The sequence below is a fragment of the Eumetopias jubatus genome, unplaced genomic scaffold (assembly GCF_037043125.1).
Source record: "Eumetopias jubatus isolate StellerSeaLion01/CBP00866 unplaced genomic scaffold, mEumJub1_p1.0 scaffold_2, whole genome shotgun sequence".
NCBI lineage: Eukaryota > Metazoa > Chordata > Mammalia > Carnivora > Otariidae > Eumetopias > Eumetopias jubatus.
This window is the reverse complement of record NW_028274808.1, coordinates 132,550,506-132,563,684: the sequence shown is the minus strand read 5'-3', so window position 1 is coordinate 132,563,684 and position 13,179 is coordinate 132,550,506. Positions and strand designations below refer to the sequence as shown.

At 34.9% G+C, this 13,179-nt stretch overlaps 1 protein-coding gene across 9 annotated transcripts in view; it reads left to right on the top strand.

Moving 5' to 3' along the window:
* PTPN13 (protein tyrosine phosphatase non-receptor type 13) overlaps window positions 1-13,179 on the top strand; it is a 204,168-nt gene that overhangs the window by 145,120 nt on the left and 45,869 nt on the right. For 4 of the 9 annotated variants that reach the window (XM_028124191.2, XM_028124189.2, XM_028124190.2 and 1 more), the window contains 5 exons: window positions 6,576-6,665; window positions 7,186-7,293; window positions 7,465-7,596; window positions 10,990-11,453; window positions 12,488-12,619. In XM_028124191.2, coding sequence (XP_027979992.1) covers window positions 6,576-6,665; window positions 7,186-7,293; window positions 7,465-7,596; window positions 10,990-11,453; window positions 12,488-12,619 — 926 coding nt within the window. Of the gene's footprint in view, window positions 1-6,575; window positions 6,666-7,185; window positions 7,309-7,464; window positions 7,597-10,989; window positions 11,454-12,487; window positions 12,635-13,179 lie in introns of all 9 variants that reach the window. The other 5 variants (XM_088021119.1, XM_088021118.1, XM_028124185.2 and 2 more) reach the window with 4 other exon arrangements.

The window sequence follows — 13,179 nt, the reverse complement described above, 5'->3', positions numbered from 1 at the left end:
TACCTACTTGTGCTCGCTCTCTCTCTCTCTCTCTCTCTCTCTCTCTCTCTCTCTCTCTCTCTCTCTCTCTCTGTCAAACAAATAAAATGTTTAAAAAAAATTACTAAGACCATGATATATAGCTTTATGATGACCAAATGTCTTGCATGGACTGAATTTAGAATAACTCTGTGCCTAAAATAGCTCAATTTTAACAAGTCCATAATGGTAAAAATTTTGACTAATGGTTATTGAGTGCTTACATGTGCCAGGCACTGTTCTAAGCACTTTATGTTTAACCCCTCATTTAATTCCCACAACAATCCTATGAGTCAGGTGCTAATTTTATTTCCTTTTCACAAATGAGAAACCAAAGCATAGAGAGGTTGAGTTGTGCAGAACGTCATGGAACTGGCAAGTGCTGGAGCCATGATTTGAACACATGATCTCTGTTTCCAGAGCCTGTATTCTAATCTACTCTTTAGACTGTCCTAGCATAATAATGCCTAATCATTTGTAGGTATTGTTTCTCCAAGATAACCTTTTGAAAAAAGCTGGATAATAATCTATTAAAAGATGAGAACCTGAAGTGTGTTTAAACCTAGGTTCTGATGGAAAAGAGTATGAATTTACAGTGGACACCAAATGAGGAACATGTGCAGGGTAGTTGCTCTGTTTAAACCTTCAGAAACCTCATCTTTGGAGGTTAGTGCCCCTTGCTGAGGAAGGTGACCAACTCACCTGCCTGTGGAGATGTACCCCAGTTGGGTTGCAGACAAGTCTGTTTTCTTCGAAATTCTCTTGGAATCTGCCCACGTAGTCCTGATTTAGTGCTTTGTTGAGAAGCAAGTCTAAGATTCACACAATAGAACATGGAAAACACATTTTTCCAAATAAGGTAACAGCATCCAAAAATTACTTGCCTGTGAATCAAATATAGGACTTCTTATTCTGATTTTAGTATTCTTCCTTGCTGGTCAGGATTATGAGAAGACAATTAGAACTTACCATCAGTTAATATTGAATTATTCATCATTTAATATAAGAACCAACAAGTAGAATTCAATCTTAACCTTTTGTGACTTTCAGAGACCCTTAAGGAATGTGAAACTTGACAAAGAAGATAAAAGAAAAAAAGGCATGAATCTTCTAATAAAACAGAGATATGGGAAGGTTTACAAAAAAACAAAATAAAGAAAATGTAGAACTGATGCAACAATTATGTAAAATTGGTTTTCAGTGTTTCTTCTTAAATATTTCTTAAAGATTTCTTATTTCTTATTTTACTATAAATCAGGATTATTATATAATTGAAAAGTAACTCTTAGCTAAATTTGTCACCTTCCTTCCTATACAAACCACAAAAATGGGGTCAAACACTGGATTCTTAAAAATGAGATGCACTGTTCTTTAGTAAGTACATACACTTACTTTATGAATCCCTAAATCATTTTGCAGATTAGAATATTTCATGCACTGGACTTTCAACCCATAAGGAAGGTCTCTCCTTATATTTGTATGCAAAGATACTCAGTGTATTCTAATCTTCAAAAAAATTTTTTTTCTATTTTTCAGGTCTACATTTCTCTGAAAATTAGTGATGTTGGTCAGTTATCTTTTCCTGTGTGTTGGCCATCTGTCTTTTTGGAAAAGTGTATAATGGGGTCCTGTGGTCATTCTTAAAAAAAAAAAAAACAAGGTGCAAAAAACTCATGTAAAGTAGGTTATTCAAGGGCAGAGGAACCTGGTACAGACACTGAAATAAGCTTTTTTCCCAATATTAAGACTGATTATTGGGACGCCTGGGTGGCTCAGATGGTTAAGCGTCTGCCTTCAGCTCAGGTCATGATCTCAGGGTCCTGGGATTGAGTCCCACATTGGGCTCCTTGCTTGGCAAGGAGCCTGCTTCTCCCTCTGCCTGCCACTTCCCCTGCTTGTACTCTCCCTCTCTCTCTCTCTCTCTGGCAAATAAATAAAATCTTAAAAAAAAAAAAAAAAGACTGATTATTGTCCTTGTGAACAATCTCAATTCCAAGTAACAAAATGTTACATAAAGAGATTTTAAAGCACTTTGCTTAGTCAAATGTCCAGGACAAATATAATGTTAATGCTAGATTTTTCCGCATAAGTCTTAATTAGAATACATACAAAGTTGAAAATTATAATAAAAATTGAAGCCCAAAGTGCTCACAAAAGGATTCAACAGATACAGGAACTAACCAGAAGCAAAAAATTGAGTCATCTAAATTGAGACTGGAAGGAACTTTAAAGTATATTCAAACTAGCCTTTACATTCTATGGGTGAGTTAAATAAGTCCCAGAGATGTTATGTGGCCCCAATTTTTTCAGCTAATTAGTGCTGGCACAGATATAAAACACCAAAGCTTCCATTATCCCCCTTACCCTACCATTGGAGCAGTTAGTATATTTAGGTGGTATAATAATGAAAAATACCTATCTTTGTTTTTATATCAATATGGTGCTGCTGACCCATCATCTCCAAGATTTGAAATGGGTCTTTTTCCATAGAGTGACTGATGGATTTTTCTAGAGTCTCCTCCTCCTACAGTCCATTTCCTCGTAGATTGGGTGGCATGGAGCTTCCTGAAAAGGATCTATATCTATAACCAACAGAATCAGTTTTTCTTGCAAAAAAAATTGTTGACTCATACTCGGATTGATTACATGGCTTTGACATTATCAGAAATATGTTCTTATTAGGAAATTTAGTTTAATTGTAGATTTATCTATCATTTGTACAGTTATTTTAGTCGGATTATATATGCCCACATGAATGTTAAGAGAGATGAAAAAGGCAACACGGAAACAAATGTGTCTAATGCAGAGAAGGGTATACAATTTTATTTTCTAAATTTTATATTTAATGATTATTCTAAAGATATTTCCCAGGTTAACATTATTGGGAATGACACCAGCATGTGTTACTTAAAGAAGTGGACATTTCAAGTTGAAGCTCTTTTTCACTTTAAAATATTCATAGAATTTGCTGTGTTCCTGGAGTATACTGATGGGAAAAGAAAATCCTTTTAGGATTTAAAAATATGTACTCCTTCAATATTAAAACTTGTTTTTATATAATCATACAAATACCTCAGAAATCTCTTGATTCTTTGAAATATCTGGCTGCCTTCCTTTGAGATTCATAAATTCTATTCATATCTTTCAGTTTACTTGAGTTGTCCTGTACTATTTACCTCAGATACTTACTTCTCTTGTCATTTTTTTTTTTAAAGAAAAAGTATTGTGAACATCTGCATGAATAGAATACATATAGAATACAAATAGAAACTGGGGGGCACCTGGGTGGCTCAGTTGGTTAAGCAACTGCCTTCAGCTCAGGTCATGATCCTGGAGTCCCGGGATCAAGGCTCCCTGCTCGGCGGGGAGTCTGCTTCTCCCTCTGACCCTCCCCCCATCCCGTGTGCGCTCTCTCTCTCTCTCTCTCTCTCTCTCATTCTCTCTCTCTCTCAAATAAATAAAATCTTTAAAAAAAAAAAAAACTGGGCATGTGCACAGTGACATACAGCCGCACGCCATCCTGACTTCTTTCTGTGCTCACATTAGTAACTTCACTGGGGGTGCGGTGGAGGACATCCCTGTTAAAAAGAGTGGGTTCAAAACTTCCCTTTCCCTGCTCAAGTCTTGTAGTATCACCAAGCTGAAATGTAGCATTTCTTCAGGACCCTTTCTGCCTTCTTTCCATCTCATCTTTTGCTAATACTGCTGTATTATTATTATTACATTATTATGTATCTATTGCTGTATAACCATCTCCATAATCCACTTATTAAAATCTTACCCCATTTCCTTGAAGTCTTTATTTCTGGCAGGAAGAAGCCTCTCCTCTTTTATAGGCCTACCTCATGCCTTCATAATGCAGCTATTTCATTGACTGTGTTAACATTTCTATTAGTCAGGCTAGGTCTTTGCTCTTGTAGCCTGACTGATTCAGCTCACATTTACTATGCACCAGCTTTCATATATATTATTTTATTCTCCCAAATTGCTTAGTGAGAGACTTTGACAAGAAAGTTGTTAGTCAACATTTGAAGGATGAAAGAGGAATCGAATGATTACTCAAATCCTACTGATGAATCCTTGAATATAGAGAGCTGAATCTGTTGCTTCTAGACATAAGTACATTAAAATATTGCACATTTATTATGTGTGTGTGTGTTTTATATACGTATTCTATAATATTTTCCTAGGAAATTTCTTTTTATACCCACACACACACTTATTAGCCAAATAAGTAATATAAATAACCAATCTTGTTAGTACATACATTGGGGAAAAAAATGGCATTTTTATTCTTTGAATCAATACCTTTGACTTCTAACAGATACTCCTTAGGCACATTAAGAATATTGATCAGTTTTATAATTGAGGGCAAAAACACTTTGCATAAAGCAAATGGACTTTGTCTTCCCAATGGTGGTAAAAGTATACTTTTAATACTTAACCTAACCTTATCCTCTTATTTGTTTCACATTATTTTATGGGTTTGTCCTGTTGTATTTTGTTGGTTCCAGCTGAAAATTAGAGATACTTGTCTATTTTAGGATAAAAGTATTTTGGATGCTTAGATGATAATATTAAGCTAGGCCTTAACTAATTCATGGACTTTATGCTTATATGTATGTGTATGTACGTGTATACATACATATACATACCCAGTATATAAGGTTCTTCACACCATTGTCCAGTGATTTTTTTCTTTTTGGAATCTTATAAATTAATTAGAAATACTGAATTACTACTACTCATTGATTATAACTAACTATAACTAAGTTTTGGTCAACAAAGAAACATGTATGCTACAGAGAGCTAGCCAACTTGCATTAATGCTTAGTGTTTAAGGGATAAAGTTAATTTACTCCAGAGAACAAATGATTGCTGTTATTTTTTCTGATATTAAAGTGATTTATTTCTAGAATATGAAGTATCACATTTGCATCATTTAAGCATTAATACATATTATGTAACAAAATTACTACTTTTTCTTTATAACATATTCATACAGTTTTAAATCCACGGGTAGTCATATGTTGGCAAATAATCTGTAATTTTCAAAAAGCTTCAGTATGCTTAAGAATTATGTGGAGATTAATTTCAAAGTTTTTTATCTTTCCAAGTGTGTTGCATTCATCTACCATCACTACTACCACGTCACACACAAACCAGTTTGAACTATCAAATTATAATTGATATTAGTATGTTAATTTGCTAGAGCTGCTGATACAAGGTCCCACAGTCCTGGGTGACTTAAACAGCAGAAATTTATTTTCTCACAGTTCTGGAGGCTAGAAGTCTGAGATCAAGATGTTGGCAGCATTGATTTCTTCTGCCACCTGTCTCCTTTGCTTGTAGATGGCAGTCTTCTCCCTCTGTCTTCACATAGTCTTCCCTCCGTGTGCACACATGCATGCACATGTCCGTATTCAAATTCCCCCTTATAAGGACACCAGTCCTACTGGATTAGGATTTGCCTTAAAGAACTCATGTTAATTATTTCTTAATCTGTCTCCAAATACAGTTAAGTTCTGAGGTACTGGGAGTTAGGGGTTCAATATATAAATTTGAGGGTGGGGGTAAAGGGACACAGTTCATCCCATAACAGGAAGAGATGAAAGTGTGTGTGCTCATGCATGTACACATGCTCAGATTGCTAAGTACATGAAGTAATTTTATTAACATGACACTTTAGCATATTTATTGGTTTATTTTAGGAGATATTTGTAAATCATCGATCTACTAAAATAAAAGCCCTCAGTGGAAATAAGAAACAGTAAATTCTAGTTCTGATGCTAACATTCCCTCTATTTAACTAGCCTTTATCAAGTACTGACTAAAGGCATTTTGCTGGGAGTGATACTAGCTGTAATGTTGAACAAGTCATGAACTATTGTTCCTCATCTGCAAAGCTATGATTTAAAATCTCTTTACCTGACTCATAAGATTGCTCCACAAATAAGTAGATGAAAGTGCTTTGAGAACATAAATGTGCTAGCCAAGTCATTATTAACATGATTTTAAAAAGTAAATCCATTTTCCTCTTGTTGCTGCTTTACCATACAACTTACCATGAATATTTTACTCATTACTAATAAAAATGTGAACCACTTAATTAGTGGAAAATTCTTAACATAGTGAGCATTGTCAAGTTCAGGAAGTCAGCCATGATGTAACAGAAAAACTGTCAGAAAACTTAAGTTTAAGGTTTGGGTCTTGCCTGTACGAACTGAGTAAACCTGCTCAAATCATTTAAACTCTTGAGAGTTATTTACTCATTTGTAACTGAAATATACTTATTTCACAGGGAATCATTTATGAGGAATTAACATGATAATATCAGTGGCATGATAATCACATATTGAACCATGTGATGATAATCAATCCTTTTGTGAACTATAAATCACCATCAACATATAAGATGATGACATAATATTACTTGAAATAGAATTTGAAAGTGACCAAGTAATCTATTAATGAATTTTGTTAACATTTAAATTGGGACAAGCAGTCTTAATCCCTGAGCATGTAATGTTTATTTTAACATTATACTTTTCCAATAGATGTGCTACACAAAAGATGGAGCATAGTCTCTTCACCAGAAAGGGAGATCACCTTGGTGAACCTGAAAAAAGATGCAAAGTATGGCTTAGGTAAGTCACTGAGATTCTTTTTATTTATTTGACAGAGACAGAGCGAGAGAGAGAACACAAGCGGGGGGGTGGGAGAGGGAGAAGCAGGCTTCCGGCCGAGCAGGGAGCTGATGCGGGACTCGATCCCAAGACCCCAGGACCATGACCTGAGCCGAAGGCAGACACTTAACGACTGAGCCACCCAGGTGCCCTAGTCACTGAGATTCTTAAAGGGATGTAAGAATTCAAAGAGAAAAAGTGTATAGTATAATACTGGCATTGAGGCACTAGCCCACTTCGGATCAAGATACTGGTTGCCCACCCACAGCCCCTTCACCTCACCCATCCAGTCAGGAAATGTGAAAGATGAAATGCTTACAAGCAAAACTTCCACTGAATTTAACAGTCCCATTTCACATGTGTTACCTATTTATCATATCTGATAGAAGAATCTCTACACTCTGTGCATTGGACAGACTGCTCATTAGTCATTGAAAGCACCAGTGTCATGAAGATCTTTCTTAAATGTGTTGTTTCATAGGATTTCAAATTATTGGTGGGGAGAAGATGGGAAGACTGGATCTAGGTGTATTTATTAGTTCAATCACCCCTGGAGGACCAGCTGACTTGGATGGATGTTTAAAGCCAGGTACTTTACATCTAGGTAATTTCCTAAGTACTTAACTGACAGGCATGAATTTGCATAGATGGCAAAAGTAGAACTCGGGCAAAACAAAAATAATGTCGGGCAGTGACATATCTAAGACTTAGCATGAATTTCTCTTTGTTTTTGAAAATACTGGATTGTCTATTTTTACAGGAGACCGTTTGATATCTGTGAATAGTGTGAGTCTTGAGGGGGTCAGCCACCATGCTGCAATTGAAATTTTGCAAAATGCACCTGAAGACGTGACACTTGTTATCTCTCAGCCAAAAGAGAAGATACCCAAAGGTAATGTTGTGGATGTTTCTTAGCTGTGTATTGTTTCACTTCTCACAAGAACTTCAATATCATGGATTGGATTAAAGCTCCAATTGGATTTAAGCTCCTTATTTCCTTTCTGAAAATGTAATATATGTAGCTCTGTTTAATATACATTAGTGTAACTTTTCATTCATCACTTCCAAGATTTTCTGTCTCATTCATCTTTAGTACTATATGCATAAAAGTGGATTTATTGTGCCAAATTGATGTCACTTAAGTAAATTTTGAGTACTTGGTGCATTCCATCACTTCATAGGCCAAATCAGAAATAAAATTCTTTACCCTTGTCTAATTAATATAATTATGTAATAGTTATCTATGAAGTCCTATCCTGAACAAGATTGTAAAAAATGAAAGGATAAAAACATCAGAAATTTTAAAACAAGACCATATCATTTTGTCTCATAATTCCTGCCGTTAGCATGTTGTGGAAGAAAAGGCACTTGACCAAGATGAGATGACTTGAGTTTGAGCCATGGTTGGTTTTCGTTAAGGAGGAGACAGTGATCTTGGCTCTGCTTGTCTACCTTGCACAGAGTTGTTGAGGGGCTCAGGTGGCGAGGCAGTGTTTGTGAGAGAAGCACACACAGCACATGCAGTGGGAAGGGCTCCAAAGTCTAAGGTCAGATTCTGTCTCCACTGCTTAACACTGTATACCCTGAGGAAATCATTTGAACTTGCTAAGCCTCAATATGCTCATATATCAAATGGTGAATACAGAAGTGCTTATCTTGAAAATTAAATGAGATAATACATGTAAAGAATTAGCACATTGCCTGGTACCTATTAAGTACTTAAATGTGAGTTTTAGCTGTCATTATTAACAGCATTTTTCAAAAATGTTCTAGTGCTAATTATGTCCAAGTTACCTTCATCCCAAAGATACAGAGAAGTATGTAAAAGAATAGTTCGATATTACCTGAAAAACAAGTTTAGATAGTGAATTTTTGGCATAATTTCAAACAATTATGATACAGTAGAAACAAAAAACAAACATTTCATATAGTATGTTGTGACAGAAGACTTTCTTACATTGTATACAGTTGAGTTATTTTGACTGTGGTTTCTTTTATTCACTAAATATGTATGTGTGTGTGTATATATAAAATATGTACATATATAAATAATATTATCAGTACTTGTTACTTGAACAAACAGGACAAATAGAAAACACCATCACTGCCCAAAAGAGCCTTATAACCTAATTGTAGTCCAGTCATCTTAGGCAAAGGAAGGTGATTACCTTTGAAAATGTAGCATACTCAGAACTATTTAAGCAGCCAAGAACAAAACAAAACCAAAGGGTTATTTTATTCACCCTTTTTTAGCAAAAGAAGCATATGAATTCAGAAGAAACTCATTTTCCCTCTAAATAAAGCTCTAAGGGACTCCCATCTTGATTTTCTTTTCAATAGATATTTTATAGAAAATGCATTCATTTGTTCAACAAATATTTACTGAATGCCTTTGATGTGCAGGACACAGAAACTCTACCCTCATGGGACTTACACGTTGTCAGGGGAGACAAATATTAGTTAGAACAACTACTAAACAAATGTTTCATTGTAATTATGATAAATGTCAAGAAGTCCAAGGTACCAAGAGCATTTAGCAGAGAAACTTTACCTAGTGTAGGGAGCAATAAAGCTTTTTTTTTCAGCAGAATTTCATGTGGTTATTTTATTTTTTTACTATTCATTCTCAATAAAAGTTAAAAGCATAATGTTATAGTTCTCTGACACTTTTTCTTCAGAAAGCTAGATTAATCTTACCATATGTGTAGCTATACTGTAATGTAACTTGAAATAAAACTCAAAGAACCTAGAACATTACCAGCATGTACGTTAGGCTATCCCTCTCAAGTATCAGCCACTAAAGAGGAAGGTTTTTATTTTTCTTTATGTTTACTAATGTTTTTAAAGTTATAGAATACATGCTAGTTTGTTAAAATAAATCTAATTTATACAGAAATCAATGAGGTAAAAAGTAAAAGGTCTCTTACCCCATTTTCTAGGGAAACTTTGGTGTCTATGTCACTTTATGTATATTAGAGATAAGTTTTTGAAAAAAAAATACTGCCTGTATGTGTGTGTATGTATGTGTGTATACACACACACACACATAGACACATAAACACTTTTTTTAAACTAAAAATGCAGGTTTTTTTAAAATCTAAATACCAATTTGCAAGTTGCATACTCTATATTCTGAACATCCATGAATATACACATGTGGCATTATATTTCATGTCATGGGTGTATCAAAATTTAATGTTTTTCTTTTATTGTATATCCAGTTTAGCTATACTTCTTTTACAAATGTGGCTCCAACAAATATACTTATATGTATACCATTGGAAAATGTACATATTCCTAGAGGTTCAATACCTAGAAGTAGATAGCATATGCACATTTAAATTTTCGGCAAGTGCTATCTATTTGCCCAAAAGTTTAGTCAGCCATGTAGATGTGACAGTGTTCTCCTCACACCACCAGTGGTGTGAAAAATTATCAGTTGTTCTCATTTTTGTCAGCCACAGAGGTAGAAAACTGCATTAAACTGCACATCCCTGAGCAACATGAGAATGTCTTTTCATATATTTATTAACTGTATTTCACTCTGAATTTCCAGTCTACTGAAAGTTGTTGCACAGGAGTTTTAAATCTCTTTCTTACTAGCTTTTAGAAACTCTTTATTAGGGATGTTAACTTTTTGATTATTTTTTGTTATTTTTGCAAATATTTTCTCTCCAGTTGCTCATTCCTCTTTTAAGTTTTCCTTGGTTTCACTTGCTAACATAAAACTCTTAATTTCTTATAAATTTGCATCTGTAATTTTTTTACTGAAATTTATGATTTGTGTCTTTCTTAGGAAAGCTTTAAATGGCTCTTAATAAGAACTATATTTATAAGGAAATTGGAGTTGCCTTGGTAATTATTTGGAGTCCAAAAAATGCAGTCTGGAAGGACAATATAAAATAAGTAAATAAATAACCATTAAATAAGGATCAAGGAGTTTTGGTGACTCAAATTATTTCTAGTGAGGGAATCAAAGTCTTCACAGAGGAGACTCATTTGAAATAGGTATTGGAGAATGGAAATGGGGAGTTAAGGCAGGGGGATATATGCATTTTTTTAGAAGATGCAATAGGAATGACCAAAAGAGGGGGCAAATGAAACAGAAAGCACCTGCCACATTTGTCAGGTCCTCATTTTGGCTCCAGGCCCTGAATCAGGTGTTATGAATATGTTACCCTGTGTAAAATCTCCCCACAGTCATTACAAAAGACTCCGCAAGTGTGTAAGCACAGGCATGTGTGTCACTAACCTGTTATTCTCCTTGATGGATTTTGACTTCTAGGGCCTTCTAGTCCTGTGCACATTGCCAGTGGCATGAAAAACTACATGAAGAAACCTTCCTCCATGCAAGACAGTGCTATAGATTCTTCTGAGGATCACTGCTGGCCACATGGTACCCCAAGGCTCATCTCAGAGAGCTCCTTTGGGCTGTCTGGGGGCCTGCGGGAAGGAAGCCTGAGTTCTCAGGATTCCAGGACTGAAAGCGCCAGCTTGTCCCAGAGTCAGGTCAATGGTTTCTTTGCCAGCCCTCTAAGTGACCGAACCTGGCAGGAATCACAGCACGGCAGCCCTTCCCCTTCTGTGATATCCAAGACCACTGGGAAGAAGAGGACTTCTACTGACAGTAATCGAAGCAAAACTAAAAAAACAGGCAGTTCTGATGCAACAGATTACTCTGACCGTGGAGATTCAGACATGGATGAAGCTACTTACTCCAGCAGTCAGGATCATCAAACACCAAAAAAGGCATAGTTTAATTTGAATCTCTGGGGTTTTTTTTTCTTTTCATTTAATAAAGCAAACAACAGCAAATATATTACAGAGCAGAATAATCTATAAACTGCTTATGTTATTCTGGAAAGGAGGAATACTTTATGTACTGTGTTACTAACTGCTACTGCATTTGATGCTAACTGTCGGACAAATTAGCAGCTTTGAATACTAACTCTAAAATGGCTATTATTCTGGAAACTTGCAACCTGGTTACAGAAAGGAATGAAAAATCAGGTTATGGTTATTTTCTACAAGTTGTCTCTTGCATACTTAATGTTTATATTAATAAGAGAATTTAATATCTGAAAAAGTTGTTCCTAAATAGTTGGTATAATGGGCAGTTGACTTTACTGTTGATAGCCTAAATTCTTGTGAAGTTCTGAACATATGAAAATAATAAGAACAACATACAAAATTGCTCATTTCCTAGAAATGATATAAATGTAAACTCATACTCAAAATGGATTCAGCAAAGAACCTTAAGCTATTTATTCACCGAGGAACCAACATTCCTCATAAGAGGGTTATGCCCTTACAAATGGGGCTTAGCTGTTGTGCCTGTGTTTATATTGGATTTGTAAATATAAGCAAAGTAAACATGAAGCCTAATCATCTTAGAGGTCCCAGGTGAAAGCTGCTGCTTGATATATATTGATTTTTAAAGGAAATAGAAATACTTTCTAAATGTGGGAGCATAAAAACATTGGACAAGGATTATATAAAAGCCAGATTTGAACTGGGCTCTGGGCTTCCCTCTGCCTTATCTAGCTGTTTGACCTGAAGCAAGCCCTTTAATCTCTAGACCTCAATTTCCTCAACCATCAACTATAAAGGCATTGGATTAGGTGATCTCTGAGATGGCTTCCAGCCCTTATGATCTTTGAATTTACTCTATCCCTTAATATCTTGCTTTTCCTTAATTTTTCCAAAAAACACATATTGATCTTCCAGTAGTAATTCATTTTGACTCTAACAAGAAATCCTTTTGTTTGTTTTTCTTTGTTAAGGAATCTTCCTCCTCAATGAATACATCCAACAAAATGAATTTTAAAACTTTTCCTTCATCACCTCCTAAACCTGGAGATATCTTTGAGGTTGAACTGGCTAAAAATGATAACAGCTTGGGGATAAGTGTCACGGTACTGTTTGACAAGGTTTTCACATGTTTTCTCTTCTCCATTTCCAGCAGCCTATTGTATGCCAATTTATTATTTAATTATTTTGCTTCAAAAGGGAAACCTGTCAAATATTTCCCAAATTAAAAATTAAATTATATCTTAAAACTTTTTTTAAAAACGTGTGCTAATGATTTTTCCTGTGGTTTAAAAGAAATTAGACAAATGCTACTCATTTAAACCCCATAGATTTCATAGTGCTTAATCTGAATATAAGACTAAAAAAATAACAAAATTAATAAGTATGTTTTGCATACATTTGACACTTCTGCGTGAGCATCGAATAATATATTTTAACCTACATCATAAATAAATTCTAATGTATATTTACATGCCCTTTCTCTCCATAATATATCTTAGTTGTAAACATGACTAGTATATTAACTTAGAGGTTCCCAAGGAACATACATACATTTACAGTCTTAAAATTACGAGCATAGGCTACTAGATGAAAATACTTTAGAATTCTGTTAATTCTAAATTGTAACATTATCATTTATGACATTTGAAGGATATTGTTAGTT